Source organism: Corylus avellana, chromosome 10 (genome assembly GCF_965113065.1).
Source record: "Corylus avellana chromosome 10, dhCorAvel1.hap1.2, whole genome shotgun sequence".
In the NCBI taxonomy this organism is placed as follows: Eukaryota; Viridiplantae; Streptophyta; class Magnoliopsida; order Fagales; family Betulaceae; genus Corylus; species Corylus avellana.
This window is the reverse complement of record NC_142499.1, coordinates 4,286,739-4,309,786: the sequence shown is the minus strand read 5'-3', so window position 1 is coordinate 4,309,786 and position 23,048 is coordinate 4,286,739. Positions and strand designations below refer to the sequence as shown.

Genomic DNA, 23,048 nt, shown 5'->3' with positions numbered 1-23,048 from the left:
GGAAGGAAGGAACAAGGGAATATTCTGCTAGTAGATGGAATAAAAGACTCTTCAACTCAGAGAGATATTTTAACATGACATAATAGTCTTTTTACAAGTATCTTATGGATCAACTAATAGAGATTTTTTTTTAACATCTCTACAAGAGGGAAAAGATAATTTGAATTAGTAATCTCCATTTCATTAGGTGTAATTTCAGTTAATTAAACTACATCTTAAAAATAACTGCTAGAGATATTTTAACATGACATGGTAGTATTGTAAACAACTGTTAGAGATATTTTAACATGACATGGTAGTATTGTAAACAACTGTTAGAGATATTTTAACATGACATGACAGTGTTTTTGCAAGTATCTTAACTAAGGTAGTCATGAAAAATAATTTGTCTCAACCAATTGAATTACATCTTGAGGACAACTGATATAGATATTTTAACATGACATGATAGTGTTTTTACAAGTATCTTAATTAAGGTAGTCATGAAAAGTAATTTGTATTTTTAAAATGTCTTTTCATCGAGTTGTTTGATAATATTTTTGAAAAAAATTCCCTATAAACCGAAAACACTTGTGATAATAAGCTGGTGGCAGTTGTGTGATCAAGTTGGCTGCAAAAGTACCTTCATTGCCGCACAAATCATAAAATCATTTCTCATTTGCTCATGTAGGAAACGTTAATTGTTCCAGTATTCTAAAACAAACAAAGAATTGGGGGAGAAAAAGAACATAGAGAAGGGAAAAAAAAAATTCAAATAATGCCATGGTCTCACATAACATCTAGAGCTTTTTCACTTTCTTTTATTTTTTTTCCCCGTTTTAACGTTAAATAAGAAAAGATTGAAGAGAATTTTTGAAAATGAGACCCCCCCAAGTTAGTATAGCCGCTGATGGTTAGCGCAGCTGGTTGAATCCATTCAACCCATCTGAAAACGAGTCAATGGCATAAAAATCTAGCCCTCTTGTACGCCCAGGTGCCCCTCCTTTGAGTGAGGACAAATCCATCACAATCCTGCTCACAACCCACAACATATACATATGTAAATAAATTGAAAACTCAGTTTTGGGTATTAATCAAAACAAAAAATGAGAGCTAAACTTACAAGTTCTTTGATGCTGTTTTTAGTTCCAGATTTCCGCAGTTAATGATGACTTTCTGATCAATTTTTGATATTGATAGGTCCATAGGAAGATCAACCCCTTTTATTGCTGCATTGACATTTAAACAATTGAATTGAATTTTGATGGCATATAAAAAAAATCAACAAGAAAATGAAAGTGATGTATTTGAGGGACTTCTTACATGATTTAGGGGAAGCAGTGACATTTCCATCAAGTCCCAAGAGTTTCTGCACCAAATGAGAGTTATTATATCAGAATGTTAATAAAACATAAAACATAAAAATATCTGCACACGTCAAAGCATATCAGATGCTTACCTTAAGACTCTCATAACAGTCCTCAAGATTATCATTATACAAGATATGATCAAAGATGCTTGATGATTGGCCTTGCTTAATCTCTGCCTGAGCATTTTGGAGTCGTTTTAAGATCTGTTCCTCGGTCTCAGTCGCCCTGTTCACAATATTCAGGTTGGAACCAGGATGGTAGAATTTGAGAATGAAAAAGATATAAACGGGGGATCCCTAACTCACCTTGCGCGGAGGCGCTTCTCAAGCTGGTCCATTGATGGTGGACAGACAAAGATGAATATAGCTTCAAGAGGGCTATCCCTCACAGACTTTGCCCCTTGAACATCGATGTCAAGAATGCATCTCTACATTGAAACCAAACAAAAGCATTTCAAGTTTGCAGAGAGAAATTCATTTTAATTTTACTAGGGAAGCTCGTTCGAGAGTGCAATTTACAGGGTTCCTAGAATCATCCAATAGACCAAAAAAAAAAACAAAAACAAAAACAAAAATTAGTGTAAATCCATGATAAGGCAAATCTGGCAAATCTAGATGACATTGCTTTTCGCTTCAACTAGAACAATCCCTCTTAAAATAAACATTATATAACTAATAACATTTAACATCTTATATTGTTTCAAGAAACAAAAAGAAAATGAATGAAAAGAAAAGAGCAAAATCCTAGTCAAAGCTATTCCTACAATAAACAATGGATATACATGCATGCTGTAAGTGGAAATTCAACAATTATCTAGTGCCACTTAGGCTCTTGCACGAGAATTGGATTGGGAAAGCACACATGCTTCACATATCCAACATTCTCTTTATATGAGATACTCAATTTTCCAAACACAAACATATTAAGACATTTACCTTTCCTGCATCTGCTACCACTTCAACTGCTTCAACACTAGATCCATAAAGATTTCCATGAACAGAAGCAACCTCGAGAAACTTTCCATCTTCCATATCTTTCTCCATAGCACTTCTTTCAGCGAAATGGTAATGAACTCCATCCTTCTCCATGCCCCTTGGAGCCCGGGTTGTGTGGCTCACAGAGAATCCAAACATAGATGGAAATTCCTTCATGAGCATGGATATCAGTGTACCCTTACCTACTCCCGAAGGACCGCTAATGACGACTGGCTTCCCAGCATAGCCCTTCACACCCTTACTCCAAGCAACAACCTCAGTCCCCCATTTTTTTCGCTGGTCTCTAACATATTGGGTGTCCACCTACCAATAATTGAACAAATCAAACAATTTCAGATACAGAAGTCAATAAGGCAATTACATAAGATTTACCACTTCCAAATTAGGGGGTGTTCAAATATCAAAGGCTATAAGAAAGCAAAATGAAGTAACTTCAATATTTCGGCTTCCAAATGGCTCCTACATAAATCTCTTAAGTTTGCAGAATACCTACCTCAAGAAACCAAATGCAATCATCCGGGGTAGAACCTCCCTTAATAATCAAAATTTGTTCCTCGTTTAAAAGCAATGTTGAATGCCCTTTACATGGCTTGGGTTTTGTTCCCAGCACAATAGGATGCACCCTGAAAATTCGTCCAGAAATTAGTAACCAAACCTGAACGAAGCAACTCTAAGGCTAAAACTATGAGAACTCACAATTCGCCTCTAGTTTGGTCAAAAATCTGAACTCCAATTGATAATGTCGATTCATCATCAGCTCCACCAATCAGATACTGTCAAAAAGACACACGAACAATTTTCAATCAGAAATATAATTCACCCGGTAAATCACTAAAGCAGAAAGAGTAACGCTGTAGCAGATCATATCATAAATTGGATCAGCATACTGCTTTATTGCCGATGACAGTGGCTGTAGCACTGCCCTTAGATTTTAAATCAAACCCATTTGGGAATCCCTTCTGCAGATCATCAACAAAGAAAGCTGGGGCTTCACCCTAATGACCAAAAGAAAATACAGATCAAATTCCAAGAAAGCAATCTCTGTGATCCATATTCAAACATCATTGTTTGATAGCATTCATTATGAAAGTTTACATTTTTCCAGTAAATTTAATCCAAAATGACAGCTGAAAATAATATTGAAAGCTTACCATTGAGAAATTTATGCCTCCAACTCTGGATTCGCCCTGATCAACATAATGGAAAGATATGAGAATACATCCATATTTTCTGGATCTAGCAGCATATGAAAAATTCTATCTTGACGGTGCACAAAAGGCAGAAACCCACCATTGAAGCAGTTAAACACTATGGATATCCCAATAAAATAAAAGCCAAAATCCAAACTTGAACCGCATAAAGACAAGAACAGACTTCAGAAATCAAGACCCAGATGCCCATTCAACGTTTCTAATGCAAGATACAAATATAAACGCCAAAAAAACTACAAAATCGAATACATGCCATTGAAATACACCCATGTTATTTCTTTCTGAAATTTTAAAAAAAAAAATGGCAGAGAGAGAGAGAGAGAGAGAGAAACCAATCCAGCAAAAAAATATGAATCAAACAATTGATTGCAGCTAAACGCAGTGAATAATGCATTGGGCCGGAAAGAAAAAAGGAACTGGAATACACCAAACACGTTGAGACCCATTTACCTCTAAATAAGCAGCAATAACTCTGGCCAAAAATCAAAGCTTATTTCTTTGAGCTGATGATATTTATGATATAGGATAAACAAAAGCCCAACTTTTTATGTGCGCGTGTGTTCTTTTTCAACCTTAAGGTCCCAAGAATCAAAGCAGAACAAACTTAGGGAGGAAAAAATCACGAGACTGGTAGATGAAGTTGCAAGAAAATTTGGGAAGCATTCTCATATTTGTAGGAGAGAAGTCCTAATGAGCGACAGAGAGAGAGAGAGAGGGAGAGAGGGGGGGTGGCTCTTTGGTCGCATTCAATTCACGAAACAAGAAGACCGGCTTTCCCTTTCTTGTGAGGTGCTTACGAAGCTTCTTCCTTTCTATTTATTTATTTATTTATTTTTATTTTTGTTTTTCTGGTTTTTCTCTTATTCAATAATCTGGAGGCTGGAGCCAATTGGGCTTTTATTTATTTATTTACTTATTTTATTTTTTAGGTTTTACAAAGTTTTTGGTTCTTCTCAAACCTTCTCAAACCAAAAACCCCGCCAATGCTGACAACCTTGGGAATTAGAATTCTTCTAGGGCTATGCTTTTGTGAATGAATATGTTCTAATTGGCTGGAAGAATGACACGTGTGATTACACTTGATAGGGAGCTGACACGTGTGATATAACGTACCATGATCCAGACGAAGTTTTGTTTACTCCCTGCCCTGGCCCTTGCCTTGCCTAGCCCAAAAGGGCAAAAGTGACAAAAGCAAGGACAAAGGTTATTTTAAAAATCTGTCTTTTATTTTATTTTTTTCCAAAATAAAAGTATTAGCAATCAATCCAAACAAAAAACACTTTTAAAATTAAATTTCATATTTATGTCATTAAAAACACTTCTTTTTTTTTTGGGGGGGGACAAATCAGCTTTATTAAAAGAAAACCAAAAAATACAAAAAGGAACACAAGGGAGAGTTTTTCTTACCCTAGCTAGAAATTCCAGCTGTATGATTGACATGGCTTTGGAAGGAATTATTCTATGGCTTTTCTTTTATTTATTATTATTTTTTTAAATGATGTGTCACAATCTTATGACTTAGTAATATATTTTTTAAAATAATAAATTATGACACATCATTTTGAAACCAACCTTTTTAAAAAAAAAAAAAAAAAAATTGAAAAGTGTAGCACTTTCTTTTCTTTTTTGACTTATTTTTGCCTTGTTAGGCTTGCCGTAGTCTTTAAGTTTGGTTTATTTAGAGCATCTTGGGTAGGGAGGTTGCACAAAAAGTAGTTTTTGTGCAACGAATCAGGAGGTGACACCTCAACCTCTCATCCCAAACTTACACTTATGAAAAACATTTAACTACACTGGATTATACCAAATTTAAGTTAAAAAATGATTTTTTTTTTTTTTTTCCTAAACAAAATTAAAAGCCCACTGTGAGGAGGACCTGGGGTGGCCCGTGAGCCACCCCAGATGGGCTGGGGTGGCCGCGCGGCCACCCCTCCCCCTAGGGGGGAGGGGGTGGCTAGCGAGCCACCCCTTCAATTATTATTATTTTTAGGGGAAACTTTATTTTGACTCCTTAAATTTTCATATTTTAGACTCCTGAACTTTCAATTAGAACTCTTCAGTTAATTTTAGCTGTTAAAAATACAAAAAAAGACCAAAATGTCATTGATTTTCATTTTTTTTTAAATAAAAAAATGTTTTGAAAGTTGAAATTTTATACAAAAGTCAAGGGTATAAACGTCATGTAACGTTTAAAATCTGACGAAAGGGGTCCACATTGAGAGTAATTGAAAATTCAAGAGTCCAAAATGAGAGATTTGGAAGTTCATAGGGGGTTTGTAAAATCTAGTGGAAATTCAGAGGGCCAAAGTAAAGTTTAATTAATTAGTTTTCTTTAGTTTCCTTTCTAATATTTGGTGTATAATCAGGTGTTTTGGTTTTTTTTTTTCTTATCATGCTCTATGTTGATGTGTCATACACTGATTGGTGGGCACAAAAGTGGTTTTTTGTACATTCCTATATAAGTTATTCTCTATTTACAATCATGGGAGAAGAATAATAGATAGAAGGTAGTAACCCTAACCCATACCAAGAGTTAGCAAGTGTTTGTGCAAAGTAGACTGCTACTTTGGCTTCTTGTAATGTAGTTCACAATCACACTTTACAACTTTCAAATAAAACAATGCAAAACAGACAACTCTTTTTTGTACGAGCCAATCCCATGTTTAATTTGACCCCATTCCTCTTTTATTAAAGAGTTTTAAGGAGCTAAAATGACATTCGATCAATTCGGTTTGCGTTGCGTGTCGGTGACTACAAAACACAAACTGAGAATGTCACGTTTTTCTTAATTATTGACGTGATACTTATAAACTTACATTCTGTTCTGTGTGCACAAAACACATAACAGAAGCTATATATTCAATAATATTCATAAGAATCTTTGGGCTACAACCTAATTAGGCTTTAGTTGCACAATTCATATAATGTAATTATAAAGGTTGGAAGGTGGGGTAGGTTGGGCCTCTCAAATTCAAATTTCTTTCAATTTTTGCAGGGCAGTGGAAGCTTCCCAAGTGGGCAGCATGCGTGTGCCATACTGTCAAAATAAGTGAGACCATATACAAATTCAAGATGTTGAAAAATGCCAAATTTGAATATGACCTTATGCTTATTAACCAGTCAAATTACTTGTTGGAAACGTATCTAGCAGGTGTTTTAAGAGATATTTTTCTTTTAGCTTTTAATTTTAAAAGGTATTTTGATGTAACATATATTTATAAAAATATTTGTTTATATATATATATATATATATATATATATAAAATTGTTTAGTAATCTGATGAAATAAGTTTAACTATTTTTATTTTTTGAAAAAAAAATGAAAAATGAGAGAAATTGGGTTTGCCAAACACTTTCTCTAGAAGGTTAACTTTTTTTATGACATGCCGGAATGACGAGATGATTTTCATAAATTTAATTTTTTACTTTTTTGACTGAGGCATGTTATACATAATTTTCTCAATCATTTTTTTTTTCCGCAAATTTATTGAATTTAGTATTGAATTTATAGACCCATGTGAATCTCACACAAATTCAATAGTAGATGCACCCACATATTAAAAGAAGATAAATAAAAAATAAAATGAAGAATTAATGATTTTTATTAAAAATAATAAAATAATAAAAAAGTAGTTACGCAACCTTAATTCGGGCGGGAATATGATCATTTCCATTTCAAATGAAATAAAAAATATCTATTTAGTATAAAATGAGGAGTAATATTATCTTAACACTAAAATTAAATGATAAGATTTATAATATTAGCTCTATTTTTATACTAAATGAATATTCTCTATTTCAAATGAAATAGAGAGAATTTAATTGCATCCGAGTGACCATATCGTCAAGATAAATCCGACGGCTAGCCGTAACTCGATAAAGGAGAGAGTGCTTTGGAGAAATCATAAGGAATGCATTTTAGGTAAATTGAATATAAGGGTGGCTGTGGGGGATTTTACGCAAAGAATAATAAATAAATGGCATAGCCGCTTAGGTAAGTGGAGAATCTAGGGATAGATTTCTCCTTAGTGGCATGCCATTTGCCATTTGACTTTAAAGTTAGTGGCTTATTGCTTGGGAGACCATGGCCCCCATGTTTTTTAAATATTCGAAATTCTTTTCAGATTTAATACAAGTTTTAGATAAATAGATAATTGATGTTCGCATATTGATGTGAGTTGTGTGAATGTATGGGTATTAGAGTATATAGATTAACTCTAACACAACCTACTTAATTAAACGGATTATATTTTTTAACTCTAACCTTTTAATTTTATGCCGAATTTACAGGTTGTGTTAAAAATTTCGGTAAATTATATGTATGTATAATTTGTAGGTTGTGTTAAAAATTGTCGGTCCTAATATGATTATTTCGATCCACTCTTAAACATATACAATCTCATCCTTAACTTTAACAAAATCATCCACTAGATTAGCACTTTAAAAAAAAAAAAAAAAAAAAAACTATTTTCATCTCAGTTGTATAACCGTCAGTATAATAATTTATTAAATAACATTACTTTTTCTTTCTTTTTTTTTAATGAAAATGAGTGATGTTAAATATAATGTAACATGTGTGGCTTGACATCATAGCATTCTGTAGTAAGTTGTGCACTACTTTGAGCACTTATGTGTGACATTTTTATAGAGAATACTATTAACAATAACAGTTAACAACAACATTACACTTGTACCACAATACAAATATGGCAAATTAACAAAGAAAAGTCATTAATCATGACATATAATGTTGTCATGAAGCAGAAACAAAAAAGATATTCCTCTAATAAAATATTTCCACGAAGCTGCCTTTAATTTGGTCAAACTAAATCGTTTTTTCTTCTCACAAATCTACAACTTGAGAGAATTGCATTCTGGTCTCCACTTTGAGTGATACCCCCCATTCCACTGAGCAACTGGACAGGCATGACCCTACCCAGTACCGAGTCTTCCACAAAGTTGCTTCTAAATAAATCGACGAGGGCACATGACTTTCAACACTACAAAGAAAGAAAAAAAGTACATATTTGCAATTGTCGGCAAAAGATGTCTTCTGTCGGTGCTCAAAACTAACAGTGACTTTCGGCGGCTTTCTAAGAAAGAGCTCTATTTGCAAAATTGCAAGAAGGTTGACGTCGTCAGAAGCTTGTAAGTTCTAAAAGACCGACCAGAAGAACTCCGACACTCAAGTTAGTAAAAACTCTCTGGAACAAGGTAAGAATAAACTCTCTGGAACAAGGTAAGAATTAGAGAGATAGTGTGCAGATGGAGCTCCTCCCTAAAGGCGGTTGAAAGTCTCAAGTCATAGTTTGAGCACCAACATCTATATTCTTTTATAACAATTTTTTTTTTTTTTTTTTTTATTATTTTATTTTATTTTATTTTATTTTTAATTCATTTCATAAAAATAGAGTATGTTGCTCTAACAAAACAACATCATACATACAACAAGAAATTTTTTTCCATCCAAATATGATCTATTATTTGTTTAACTATTTAAATGTCACCGTCCCAATAAGTTTTCAAATCTGTAATATATTTCGGGGAAGCAAGTCTCTGGTCATTGTCCAATCCATCAAAACTTTCTCAACTAGATTGTGATTTCCTTGCATTTCTATTTCCTCTACAAACGCATTCTCAAACTCAATTCCTTTCGCTGCCTTTACCATTAGTGACAATTCTTTCAAATGAATCATAGAGAAAACGAAAGATAAACCGGAGATCTAATTGCTACTCTGAAGGTTTCATGTAAACAAAATTTTAGAAAACGACTAAAGGGAATCAAAATCCAAAAAAAAAAAACTTTACTCTGTAAATCGCTGCTAAAAGCAAATATAGAGAGAAGACAAACAAAAACCTCTGCAAAACTTGAGCATCATCAAACTCACCGCTATATTATTCAAAAAAAACAAAAAGGGGGTTGGGAGAGGAGGGAAGAAACCAATTTCTTCCATCCTCCTAGAATAGTTCTCTAGCGGCTAGGGTTCACCAACATCTTTAATGGAAGATGGCTATTAGGTGTCCCAAGGATTCTTCTCAAAATCTTTTCCAAATAATGTGGCAAGCACTATTTTTTCTTCAAATATTTTCAAAGGAGAGAGAATGAAAATTTTTTAAAGAAAAAAAAAAAATGCTTGCCACATCATTTGGAAAACATTTTGAAAAGAATCCCTTGAGAAAACTAGCATTATTCTTAATGGAATGTACCAAATTCACTGGACAATATTAATGAAATGTTCATGCTTGAAACCATGTCACAATATCAACATGTTAACTCAACTTGACAAATAGGAAAAGGAACCTTAAAAAAAAAAAAAAAAAATGAATGCAAAAGAAAAAATGGCAGAGTGGGCGTGATCCACACCTTTCTCACCAAAGGGTATATTCATCAAGTAGAAAAGCAGGCTGCAATTGGATTGAGAATGATGGGAAGTTTGGTGGGTTTGACAATAATAAGGTGGTAGATACTCTTAATTCAATACTGAAGTTTTTGTTGTCATATTAATGATGGTGACATTTTTGCTGATTGAATTACACAACTTGAAAGAATCCTACGCCCCATGCCCATGTGCTTCTTGCCATGTTTCTCATCGTGACTCTGCTCCATGTCTGGTTACAATTAAAGTACCAGATTTATAAACAATCAAGCTTGAGAGATTCTTTACTTAAAAAAACAAAAAAAAGTTTGAGATTATTTGAATTGCTATGATTTATAAACAAAGCAATGTATGTTGTTAGCCTATATTTTATATTTTCTTACATACTTCTCCATGATATTAGAGTCACTCTTCTTTGAATTTATCTGAATTGTTAGGAAACTGACGCCGTACAACTTTTCTCAAACATAGAAGGACGTTGGATCTTGTTTTGTCATAAAAATAATAAAAATGTTACACACACAGTGACACACTCACTCTTGCTTTTACACTTTTGGCCACCGTCACCGCCACCCACTTTGCTGTCTCCCACCACCACTCTGCCATCTTTGACAATCATATTTGCTGCCATGTGTTGTCGTTCACTCGTTCTGTCTCAAGCTGTGTAAAGGCGAGTCAGCCTGCATTCAACTCACCAAGTCACATCCGAGTCAACTCAACTTGTTTGCCAAGTTTACAAAAATTAAATAAATAAAGGAAGGCAACTCACCATGGGAACTTTGCACATGTTGACTCAATCAGAGAAAAAAAAAAACAAATATATATATATATATATATATATATATATATATAAAGTAGTCAATTATTTTCCTGCTTCCACCTTGAATTTGAAGGGACATTAAATTATATAAAAATTTTCATATTAACCTTAATATATGTATTCTTATAGGCATTTTAATCAAATCTCCATGATTTTCTTGCCCTTCTAGGCTACCTCACCCATTATATTTTTCTCATAAATAGACCATGTAATATAATCATATAATCAAATCATTCAATAAATTTCAAGGTCAAATGTAGATGGAAGAATATTTTATATTTATTCAAAAAAAAAAAAAAAAAATAGCCTTAAGAACAAGCTGTACTTTTAATGAGAGTTTGATGATTTTCTCTTTTAAAAAAAAAATGTCAGTTCAATTACTCAAAATTATATTGTTCTCGTCGTACTCAATTACTCAAAATGTTAATTTTATATAAATATAGTCTTGTCGTACTATTCTTCAACTAGTCTATTATATTATATTTTTTATATATTTCTACAGTTTTACGGATCGGATCCCTTCCAATTACTTAAAATTAGAGTATCTCATATTATGAAATTGTGGTCCTTTATTTTAAATTTAATGATCTATAAAATCATTTAAATCTCAGTAAAACAAAAGTCAGTTTAAAATCAAAATTTAATACCTCGATTATATAAAAGCAGTTGGTATTTTATAAACTATTGAATTTAAAATGAAGAATCACAATTTTATAACATGAGATTCTCCAATTTTGAGTAATCGGAGAGAATCTCAAAGGTTCCAATTTTTTTTTAAAAAAAAAAAGAAAAAGAAAAAGAATAATAATGATTATTGTCCACCGAAAAGTAATAGGAGACTTTGAATGGCATGTACCAATTATAAATGGATTTGAGGAAGAGTGCATAGGCGCACTACGGCAATTTAATTACCTCAAATTCATTGAATCGAAATTGAAAAAGTCAGAATTTTGTAGATTCTTCGACACATTGCTGTGGATTCACGTTGGTTTTTTTTTGGGTGGTATGGATTACTCTGGATTTTCTTTTGGTCAGTTAAAACTCATAGGAATTTGGTAAAGTTGGGACCCATGTCTGCACTCCTTGACTCTAAAGCATAAATCGGTTGACTCGCGGGCTTTGCTCGAACCTAGTCTAAAGAGGCAATTTGCACTCGGTAAGTTTTAAACTTATGACCATTAGGAGCTAGCAATCAAACAAAAACCTTTGCAAAACTTGAGCATCATCAAACTCACCATTGTATTATTAAAAATAAAATTAAAAAAAAGGGGGGGAGGGAGGGGGGGGGGGGGGAGGTTGGTTGGAAGTGGAGGGAAGAAACCAATTTCTTCCCTCCTCCTAGAATAGTTCTCTAGCGGCTAGGGTTCACCAACATCTTTAATGGAATGTACCAAATTCACAGGACAATATTAATAGAATGTCATGCTTGAAACCATGTCACAATACCAACACACTAACGTTAACTCAACTTGACAAATAGGAAAAAGAAAAACCCTAAAAAAAAAAAATTAATGCAAAAGAAAAAATGGCATGGTGGGTGTGATCCACACCTTTCTCACCAAAGGGTATATTTATCAAGTAGAAAAGCAGGCTGCATTTGGATTGAGAATGATGGGAAGTTTGGTGGGTTTGACAATAATAAGGTGGTAGATACTCTTAATTCAATACTGAAGTTTTTGTTGTCATATTAATGATGGTGACATTTTTGCTGATTGAATTACACAACTTGAAAGAATCCTACGCCCCATGCCCATGTGCTTCTTGCCATGTTTCTCATCGTGACTCTGCTCCATGTCTGGTTACAATTAAAGTACCAAATTTATAAACAATCAAGCTTGAGAGATTCTTTACTTAAAAAAACAAAAAAGTTTGAGATTCTTTGAATTGCTATGATTTATAAACAAGGCAATGTATGTTGTTAGCCTATATTTTATATTTTCTTATATACTTTTTCATGATATTAGAGTTACTCTTCCCTGAAGGTGTTAACAAAATGACGCCACACGACTTTTCTCAAACATAAAAGGACATTGGATCTTGTTTTGTCATAAAAATAATAAAAACGTTACACACACTCGCTCCTACTTTTACACTTTTAGCTACCGTCACCGCCGCTCACCCACTTCGCCATCTCCCACCACCACTCTGCCACCTTTGACAATCATATTTGCTGCCATTTGTCGTCGTTCACTTGTTCTGTCTCTAGTTGTGTCAAGGGCAGTCAAGCTGCATTCGACTCACCAAGTCACATCTGAGTCAACTCAACGAGTTTGCCAAGTTTACAAAAATTAAATAAATAAAGGAAGGCAACTCACCAAGGGAACTTTGCACATGTTGACTCAATCAGAGAAAAAAAAAATATTATAAAAAAAGTAGTCAATTATTTTCCTTTTTAAATTCAAGCTTCCTCCTTGAATTTGAAGGGACATTAAATTATATAAAATATTTTCATATTAACCTTAATATATGTTTTCTTATAGGCATTTTAATCACATCTCTATGATTTTCTTGCCCTTCTAGGCTACCTCACCCATTGTATTTTACTCATAAATAGACCATGTAATATAATCATATAATCAAATTATTCAATAAATTTCAAGGTCAAATGTAGATAGAAGAATATTTTATATTTATTCAAAAAAAAAAAATAGCCTTAAGAACAAGCTGTACTTTTTAATGAGAGTTTGATGATTTTCTCTATTAAAAAAAAAAAAATGTCAATTCAATTACTCAAAATTATATTTTTCTCGACGTACTCAATTACTCAATTCAATTCAATTACTCAAAATGTTAATTTTATATAAATATAATCTTGTCGTACTCTTCTTCAGCTAGTCTCTTATATTATATTTCTTATATATTTCTACAGTTTTATGAATTGAGATCCCTTCCAATTATTTAAAAATGAAGTATCTCATATTATGAAATCGTGACCTTTTATTTTAAATTCAATGGTCTATAAAATTATTTAAATCTCAGTAAAACAAAAGCCAGTTAAAATTAAAATTTAATGCCTCGGTTATACAAAAGCAGATAAAATTTTATAGACCATTAAATTTAAAATTAAGGATCACAATTTCGTAACATAAGATTATCTAATTTTGAATAATTTGAGGAGATCTCAAAGGTTCCATTTTTTTTAAAAAATAATAATAATGATTATTATTCTTTTAAAAAAAGAATAATAATGATCCTCAAATTCATTGAATCGAAATTTAAAAAGTCAGAATTTTGTAGATTCTTCGACACATTGCTGTGGATTCACGTTGGTTTTTTTTTTTTTGGGTGGTATGGATTACTCTGGACTTTCTTTTGGTCAGTTAAAACTCAAAGGAATTAGGTAAATTTGGGACCCATGTCTGCGCATCTCTGACTCTAAGCATAAATCAGTTGAATCGCGGGATTTGCTCGAACATAGTCTCAAGAGGCAATTTGCACTCGGTAAGTTTTAAACTCATGACCAGTAGGAGCTAACAATCAAACATGCTTCCACCAACTAAGCCAACCCCTTGGTACTCGTATTTGTCTCATTGTAGGTGCTTGCTTGTATGTGACACCTAGGGGTGACAAGGTGGATGGCTATTAATCATCCGCTAATCATTTTTAAAAGCGGTTAGAAAAAAAATCACTAACCGTTAACTGCTTATATATAAAAAATGTCTTTTTTTTAAAAAAAAAAAAATTAAAATTTTTAAAATTTGTTCTTTTAAAAAATGGTTAGCAATTATTAGGGTTATTAACTTCTAACTGACGGTTAACTACCTAGATGGTGAGTGGAAGCAGTTAGTGAATTTTACTAACCGCCTAAACGGTTTCAATTAGCGATTTTAGCCAATAATTACTAACTGTAACCGCCTTTTTTCTACCATAACTTTATGTCGTCTTATTTTTAAAGGGTTACTTGTGAATTTTTTTAGTATTTTTTCATAAATTTGTACTTATTAAAAAAAAAAAAAAACATTTCTTTTGGGTCTATGCCTTACAGTTAATTTTGTGGTTTTCGGTATGAAGTATTGAGAAAAATCAAAGTGTAAAGCCTCGCTTGAGAGCCCAAAATGTAGGACTGGAATATTCAGATTGAAGAGGCCCATTGGATTCTGGGTGGAACTCAATAATATAACTAGACGACGGCATGTGGCCCACTTGAGTTAATCATCCATCGTTTTGGAAATCTCCATTGGGTCCTCAAACTCTGACAACCTACGGCACTGGACCCAACCTGGTCCAATATGCCACAGATGCTGGCTACTGTAATGTATTCATTTGGACATAAATCTCCTTTAAATTAAGTTTTAAAAAATTGTCCAAGTGTCTGAAAAACATATAATTTTTTAATAATTATACTAAGAAATGCATGAAAATTTTATAAACCTATTGGATTGCAAATCTCATAAAATCAAATCTTTACTAAGGTAACGAGTTGAGATCCAGATTTCCCGAATAAATTTGAACAGTTTAAGAGGGTAGATTATAGAGCTATCTGCCACAAACAAATAGATCTTACATTTTAGACCGCTTGAAAGAGATGTCCAGGTAGATCCCGACTATTAAATTGCCCGAATGTCTGAGTAACAGGGAGCCTCATCCAATGTGACGTATACAAAATAACAAAATAGGGAGAATAATGATAAAACCAAGCAAAAACAGGAAACAGGGGAAAATGGAGACAAGCTACAACAGCAAACACTATCAACTGTTATATGCACGTGTTAAACGATTTGTTGCAAGCTTTTCACAACATATGCTTTGTAGTTTTTTCAAGGGTTTATTTTTAATTTCTAACTCTTTTATTTAAAAAAAAATGAAATTAAATCTGAACCATTGAAAAAATAAAACACGTATACTATAATTCTTTTACTGTATCTAAGAGCATGTTTAAAATTGTGTTTGATAAAGTTTTAAAGTGAAAAAGTGTTTTTTGACAAAAGTTTCATTTTTAAGCTTTTGTCAAAAATGCATTTTGACAATTTTTATGGCCTGTTTGAGATTGTGTTTGAGTGACTTAAAAGTGTTTTTAACACTAAAAAAGTCCGTTTGAAGAAAAATGTATTCGTTTGGTAAAAAAATTAAAAACGCATTTAACAATCCAAAAGGCCTAAAAATTGCAAAAATGCACTTTTGACAAAAGCTTAAAGATAAAACTTTTGCCTAAAAGCTTTTTTTTTTTTTTTTTTAACTTAAAAGTTTTATTTCTCAAACGTAATCCTAAACAGGTTCTTATGCTTTTTGGACCCTTAAAAATGCTTTCAAATTTTATTTTTTTTACTAAACGGATATTTTTTTATTCAAAACAGACTTTTTAAGTGTTAAACACACTTTTAAGTCCCTTAAACACACATCAAAATAGGCCCTAAGCCAAATCCGAACTTATATGTCCTTAGCGATTTGCTATCCATGTCATTGTCAATGCTAATAAATTTGTAGGAAATTACGGGGTTAAATTTGAGGAACTTAATAACCCATTACCCCTAACTTTTTTTTTATTTTTTATTTTTATTTTTATTTTTTTTATCTATTATCAATAGGGATTTGCTATCCATGTCATTGTCAATGCTATTGAATTTGTAAGAAAATACATGTCAAATATGAATAATTTATTGAACTATTATTATTGTTAATTTTTTTTTTAAAAAAATAAAAAATAAAAAATCTATTTATCAATAGGTGATTCTTACAAATACAAACCCATGTTCCAAATAAGTGTCACACGCGTGTTCCTAGACTTCGCCACTTAATGTTGGTGCCAGTTACACATTCCCCCTTCTTATCCTATACTTCCATTACATCACAACATCGCTCCAAGAAGCAATGATACTCCAAACGCCGATGTTTGATTGGATTGCAAAATCCTATCAAAAAAATAAGATAAAAAAACCCAGATATTAAATACCATAAAGCATTAAAGTAAGCATATTAGGAAAGATAATTGTAGATTAATAGGGGCAGATTATTTTAATTCATCACGTGAGACGTGGAAATTCAATTTTTTTTTCCCTTGAGACGTGGGCATCTTGAAAACCTAATTAAGATGCCTTGGTGGCACCGTACACGTGGCCTCAAGCTAATGGTATTTCGTCAGCACTTGCATGGAGGGAACATACGTAGCTCCTACGATGGGGCCATCACCGTGGTGGTCTCTGCCACGTGTTGTCCATCGACAGGAACTCGCTTGCTATGTTGCGACGCGTGTGCAGTGAAGTGACTGGTTCACCCGCACTACCTAACATTGGTGGGCTCCTGCGAAAATCCTTTGGCCGACACCTGATAAAATATTTTAGGAATTAAAATAAATAGGAAGATTTTTGCATTTCTGCTTCTCAATATTAACCTATTTCCACTTTTCAGCTCAAAATGTTCTGTATTTTAATACATGCCCAATACTTTCAGATTCTCTTCACCCATTTTATTTTTTTAGTTTAATATTATAATTTTTTTTTTTGGTTTTTCTAATCCATGTGATAAATTAAAATTAAACCAAGAACTTATATCATTTGATTTGATTTAGTTTTTTTTTTTCTTCTGGTATATAAACTATTTACTTTTTCAATCTTGTGTATGCCAGATAGAGTTTGTATTTGTAACATCCTTTTTTGTATTTACTTTTTACTTTTACAGATTCTATTTAAATAAAATCCCTAAAATTTTTAATTAATCTTCCACTACAAAAATAAAGGGATTTTTTAACGTGTCTACAGTAATCATATTTTTGCCACATCAATATTTTCTGACGTGTTAATTTGTGTCACATCAATAACCACTTTGTTGACGTGTTGAATCTAACACGTTAGAAATTATTGACGTGCCAAACTCCACACGTCAATAAATAGCAACGTGTCAATATTATCACGTTGCTAAATTTAAATTCATTTTTTTAAAAAAATATATTACATTCCAGACGTAGCGAGTTATGCCACGTCAAGAATTACTAACGTGTTGAAATAACACGTTAGTAACTATTGACGTGTCAAAATAAAATGTCAATAATTATTGACATGTTAAAATGTCATGTCCATAATTTATTGACGTGCTGAAATGACACGTCAATAGGATCTCGTGCCCATTGCAATTCCCCTAAAGTAAATCTAGCTCCGGTACCCTTTGATAAGAGTTAATTGAAACCTCGCTATAGCACAATAAATACGATGGTGTTCGATGGTTAAAATGTCCTTTTGTTTGTTGGTAGGAAATTTAAGAGGATGTTTTCTTTTTATTTATTTATCCAACTCTTACGCATCCTAATTCTTGACCATAGGATCTCGCCCTATCCAATACATCAATATTTTGAGGAATAGTTAGGCATGTGACGTCAAATAGTTGTGAAATAAAAATATTGTATATGCATTACTCTATGAATAAGAATTGCTAAAAATCATATTTTTATCTCATAATTATCCTACAATATTAAACTGAGAGTGTGAACCAATCATTAATTGTAAAAATAAATAATAAAAATTGAAAAATTAATTAAGACTCATATGTCAGTAGTATGATGAGATAAAAATGTGTGTTTTTTCTTTTTGTTTTTTTAGAGGAATCTTTCATATTCATTGATTGAAAAAATATCAAGAGCATAAAGCTCTTACATAAAAGAATATAAAATTCTGATAAATCACAGCAAAAAATATGAGATTACAACGTCATATAGACAAATATAAAAATTTTATAATCAAGTCCTATTTATGACTTCAACATCCGTTAACCCATGTCCGAACTTCAGTTATAGAATAGATCTATTCAAGGCAGACTCAATCTAATATATAAGCAGCTTATATTATCAACTTTTATTTTCTCGGTCATAAGGCAAAACCCTCCCGCCGAAACTAATCCTCCTCGATCCAAAGGTTAGGACAAAACCTTCACCCCAAAGATCGTTCACAAAATCAGATATAAGGAGAAATCAACCCTTATTCAAAAAAATAAAAATAAAAATAAAAACAAAATAAATATGCCAAGAGGGCAGATGAAGAGGTTGTACATAAAGTGGGGACTAGAAGAAAAAGGCAAGAGAGACAAGGGGGCTTTAAAAAAAAGTGGTAGAAATATATTCAAAATCTAAAGTTTATTTTGATCTCATTGCAATGATTGCAATAACACAATTCCCATCTGCATATTGAATCCTCCTTCATATGCATGTGTGTGGCTCCTATTTCCCCCTCACATTCTCCACACCAAAAGCCTTAGACTATGCTTAAAAAACTCTTCTCTTCACTTCACTTCCACCTAGCTCTGTTGCTATGTTGAATGATCAGAGACTAATTACAAGCACCAGCCATGAAGAAGACGATCAGGATCAAGAGGAACAAATCCGGGACATCCACGCCCTGACCCCACCTCACCCACCACCGGTGAATCGTGGCCGTCGAAGAGAAGTTTGGGAAACAAGCAGCCACAGATCATCTTCCATGTCCATGGCTAGTATTGAAGGTGCATCAACCGAAAACTTCACAAGCATGAGCAGGGAGTTCAGTGCCTTGGTGCTTGCCGGGTCGGGTATAGATAATAATACCAATTCTAATGAAGGCACAAGCAGCAACGGAAACAACCTGGCCAGGATTGGAGAAGGTCACGAGATGCCGGAGGAGGAGTTGATCAACCCATTGGCTATTGTCCCGGATAATAATTACCCGTTCGACCCGGTTCCATCTCCTCGACCCGGGGCTCCGGCGGCGGCGACAAGTGGTGGCAGTGAGATTTCGGTGCAAAGGGTGAAGAAAGAGGAGGTGGAGTCGAAGATATCGGCGTGGCAGAACGCGAAGATTGCGAAGATCAACAATCGGTTTAAGAGGGAGGACGCGATCATCAACGGCTGGGAGAGCGAGCAGGTTCAGAAAGCAACATCGTGGATGAAGAAAGTTGAGGTACGTAAATTAATTCATTCATTTTTCACTCTTGTTTGTGCATGTTTTTTTGTCAGTAAAAAAAGATTTAACAGGGTAAAGATTTTGTTCATCAAACTGGTTAATTTCTTTTCACGGCAATTACTTTTCAGATCATGATCATGATCATGCATCCGAAGACTAGATGAAAAGGTTGTCCACGTTTTCATGCATATCCTCAACTCTTGAGCATGCTGTCAAAAATATTTGTTTAACTTTTTAAGACTTCACCCCAAATCCCCAATAATAAGTTACCTAAGTTAATGACTCAACCTCATATATAATTATAGTCCCCAAGAGAACGTTTAAAACATGAGAAATGTTATATACTATATTTTTGTCCTATTTTTTATTTTATTTTGTTGATGGATCATTCTTTAACCAGTTGTCATAAGTAAAATATAGTAAAAGTTGAACTGCTTCATCTTCAATGGATACATTTTTTTTTACATTAAAGAGCTTGAAAGAACATGATCTCCTCCTATTCATTCGGGAGAGAAGTCAGTTGTTTGTAGTTAAAGGATATTTTTGTCATTTTACATTTTTTTTTTTGGGATAAAAGTACTCCCAACTATAAAGAACCAGCTCCTCTCCCATTCGTTTGAACCGGAGAGGATCTAAATTCGAGCTTGAAGTACTCATATGAGATGGAGGCAATAGCCTTTGAGTTCTTCCTTGCCCTTAATTAATTTCATGGCCTCATAATTATACCCAAAAGTGGTTGGCTCAGCTTCCTGTGACTTTGGCAAATAATATTGCTCTAGTACTTTAAATTACAAATAAGAACAAAAAAGGTCATTCCAAACAACAATCACTTTCTTTTCATAAATAATTGGAGTTAATTATTCATATTCTTCTTTAAATAGTTGTTTGCATTGATTGAAGTATATGTACCATCCAAATTGATAATTCAACTTTTCTTTCTATATTTAAGCACTGTTATATATATATACCATAACTAGTCATGACTTTCACAATATTGTGTAGAGGAAACTAGAGGAGAAAAGAGCAAGAGCTATGGAGAAGATGCAGAATGATGTGGCGAAAGCACGCAGAAAAGCAGAAGAGAGAAGGGCATCGGCTGAGGGTAGGAGAGGAACAAAGGTGGCCGGAGTTCTCGACGTAGCCAACTTGATGAGAGCTGTTGGAAGGCCTCCTGTAAAACGCTCCTTCTTCAGCTGAGCCCTTTAAATCCGAAAAAAAGAAAAAGAAAAAGGAAATTTATATGCACAATAGCTGCCCCAAAATTAATTAGGGCCCTTTACCTTTTGAACCACAGGGTACCCTATATGAGAAGGGGCAGTTATTGTGCCCCCCCAAAAATGTAAAGAAGTATAATTTGATTTTGGGTGTTTTCCTTTTTGAGTGTTTGAAGTGTGCTAGAATTTTTGAGAGGGGCTTGTTAGTGATGGTGGTGAACAAACTTTCTGGGTCTTGTACAGTAATTTTGCTTTCTTTTTCATGGCAGCTATAGGGAGTTGGCGCTTAATTAATTGCCATATGCTTTGTCTAAACTCCATTTTGCATTTATCTGCTATTGATTGAATGGTATTTTGATCCATATTTGTGCATATATTTTCCCAAAGATGGAGCTATATATACATTGCTTCAATAGGCCCTCCATGGCTAAGCCCCCAATGACAAATCACATGTACGTTCTTGGTGTCGGATTTGCTCTTCTTAATTACACGCTTTAACAACTTCTCAATTGTAATAACATATACACGTCCCTAAGGGATAGCTCAATCAGCTAGAAACCACGCCTTATGAAGCGGAGGTTACTAGTTTGAATCTCTCTTTCCCCTCTTGTGTGGACATGTAAAAAAAAAAACATATACACTATTAAATCTATAAAATCTAAAAAATCTAATCTAAACAATGAAGATTATACTCAAGATGATCTTCCAGTTCTTCTAATCTAGTTAAGGCTACAAATGAATCGGGTTTGACTATAAATTTAGGCTCATTTATTAATTGAATTTAGTTTGTATAAGTTCAACTCTTGTATAAACTTGAATAAATTATAGTAATATCAACTTATTATAAAATAAAATAAAACTTATCTGAAACTGATATAAGCACGGCCCATGCCGTGGCTAGTGATGAAGGTAAAAACTTGTTCATAAAGTTGGAGTCTATGGTTTTAGTGGAGGGAATCCAATCAATTCCTAATTACAATCCGTAAATAACGGCGGCATCAAAAACTTGCTTTTAATCAACCCAAATAATTTAGATTTTTCAGAACTTTATTCTGAATTTATTAATATATATATTTTAGAGATTGTGTTCTTGAATTCAATATGTTAATGGCAAAGAAAGAGATCCATCCATAAAGCTTCATTACAGTCAAATTGAATCACCGAAAGCCATGAAAAGTGGCTTGCAATAGCCCACCTCCAATTAGGCACAATTGATAATTAATTGTTCAGCTAGCATATTAGAACACTCACATCCCGCTCAGCAAATTTTCTCTTTATTTTAGTTATCAAATTTTTTAAAACACTTACATCTCACTCTTTATACTTTATTGAAAATTAAGGAGAGAGAATGTTACCACTACAAAAAAAAAAAAAAAAAAAAAAAAAATCTGTTTTTAGCGATTGGCAATTGGTGACGTGTCAATGGCAAAAAACGTTACTAATGGCCTGCCAGAATCCCGGTTTTTACGTCTCTATAATTTATTTATTTATTTTCAAATGCAACGAATTTTTCTCCCATTTTAACAATCTGGCATGCCAAAATAACATTTGAGTAGGGGAATGTGAATGCTATTATTAGATTATTTTATAGTTGACAAAAAAAAAAAAAAAATGAAGAAAGTAAAAGGAAGAGTCAAAGGTAAAAGAAGAAACAAATAGTAAAATGCATGGTTATTTTCACCTTTGAACAAAGAAATTGGACCGTGACTCACTAGTAGTGTTGGCAATCTTCCATGATTAGCAATTAAGAAAAGGGGTGGAGCCTGAAATGGGGGCATATTGTCACCCAAATGGGTTCTACATATTTAGGTATTCATTGTCTAGTAGTGAAAAGGTTAGGCAAAAAAGAAGATATTCAAAGATCTCCTCCTTCTAGGCCTCTAATTCTTTTAAAGAAGCACTTCTCTTTTCTTTTTGTCTTTGTCTTTGTTTTTCCATTCATTTTTTTTTTTTTTTTTGGTTGAGTAATTAACTTTTGCCCATATGAAGTACAACGCATTAGCACTTTTTTCCTCATAAACTACCAACTATGACACATATCCCATCAAACTACCATCTTATGACAAAAAACCCCCATTCCGTCAGTCAAATGAGTTAAAATTGACGGCCAATGGTCATGTGCAAGTCATGTGCCATTTAAAAATTTTTTTCTTCTATTTTTGACCTCACTGTAGATCGAGAAAATGACACTTATACCCTCCTAAACCCTAATCCAAAACAT

The 23,048-nt window shown here is 33.2% G+C and overlaps 2 protein-coding genes across 2 annotated transcripts; one reads left to right on the top strand and one right to left on the bottom strand.

Annotated features, from left to right (window-relative positions):
- Positions 1-633: 633 nt before the first annotated feature.
- On the bottom strand, positions 634-4,352 carry AGK2 (guanylate kinase). The gene is made up of 11 exons (XM_059606659.2): positions 4,006-4,352; positions 3,496-3,531; positions 3,232-3,339; positions 3,041-3,117; positions 2,838-2,967; positions 2,285-2,647; positions 1,655-1,776; positions 1,439-1,574; positions 1,303-1,348; positions 1,103-1,208; positions 634-1,011 (listed from the first exon to the last, which is right to left on the bottom strand). Exons 2-11 carry the CDS (start codon positions 3,496-3,498, stop codon positions 894-896), a joined length of 1,209 nt encoding a protein of 402 aa, XP_059462642.2. The 5' UTR covers positions 3,499-3,531; positions 4,006-4,352; the 3' UTR covers positions 634-893.
- Positions 4,353-18,840: 14,488 nt separating this feature from the next.
- On the top strand, positions 18,841-21,199 carry LOC132192043 (Remorin family protein). The gene is made up of 2 exons (XM_059607231.2): positions 18,841-19,610; positions 20,616-21,199. Exons 1-2 carry the CDS (start codon positions 18,987-18,989, stop codon positions 20,808-20,810), a joined length of 819 nt encoding a protein of 272 aa, XP_059463214.1. The 5' UTR covers positions 18,841-18,986; the 3' UTR covers positions 20,811-21,199.
- The last annotated feature ends 1,849 nt before the right edge of the window (positions 21,200-23,048 follow it).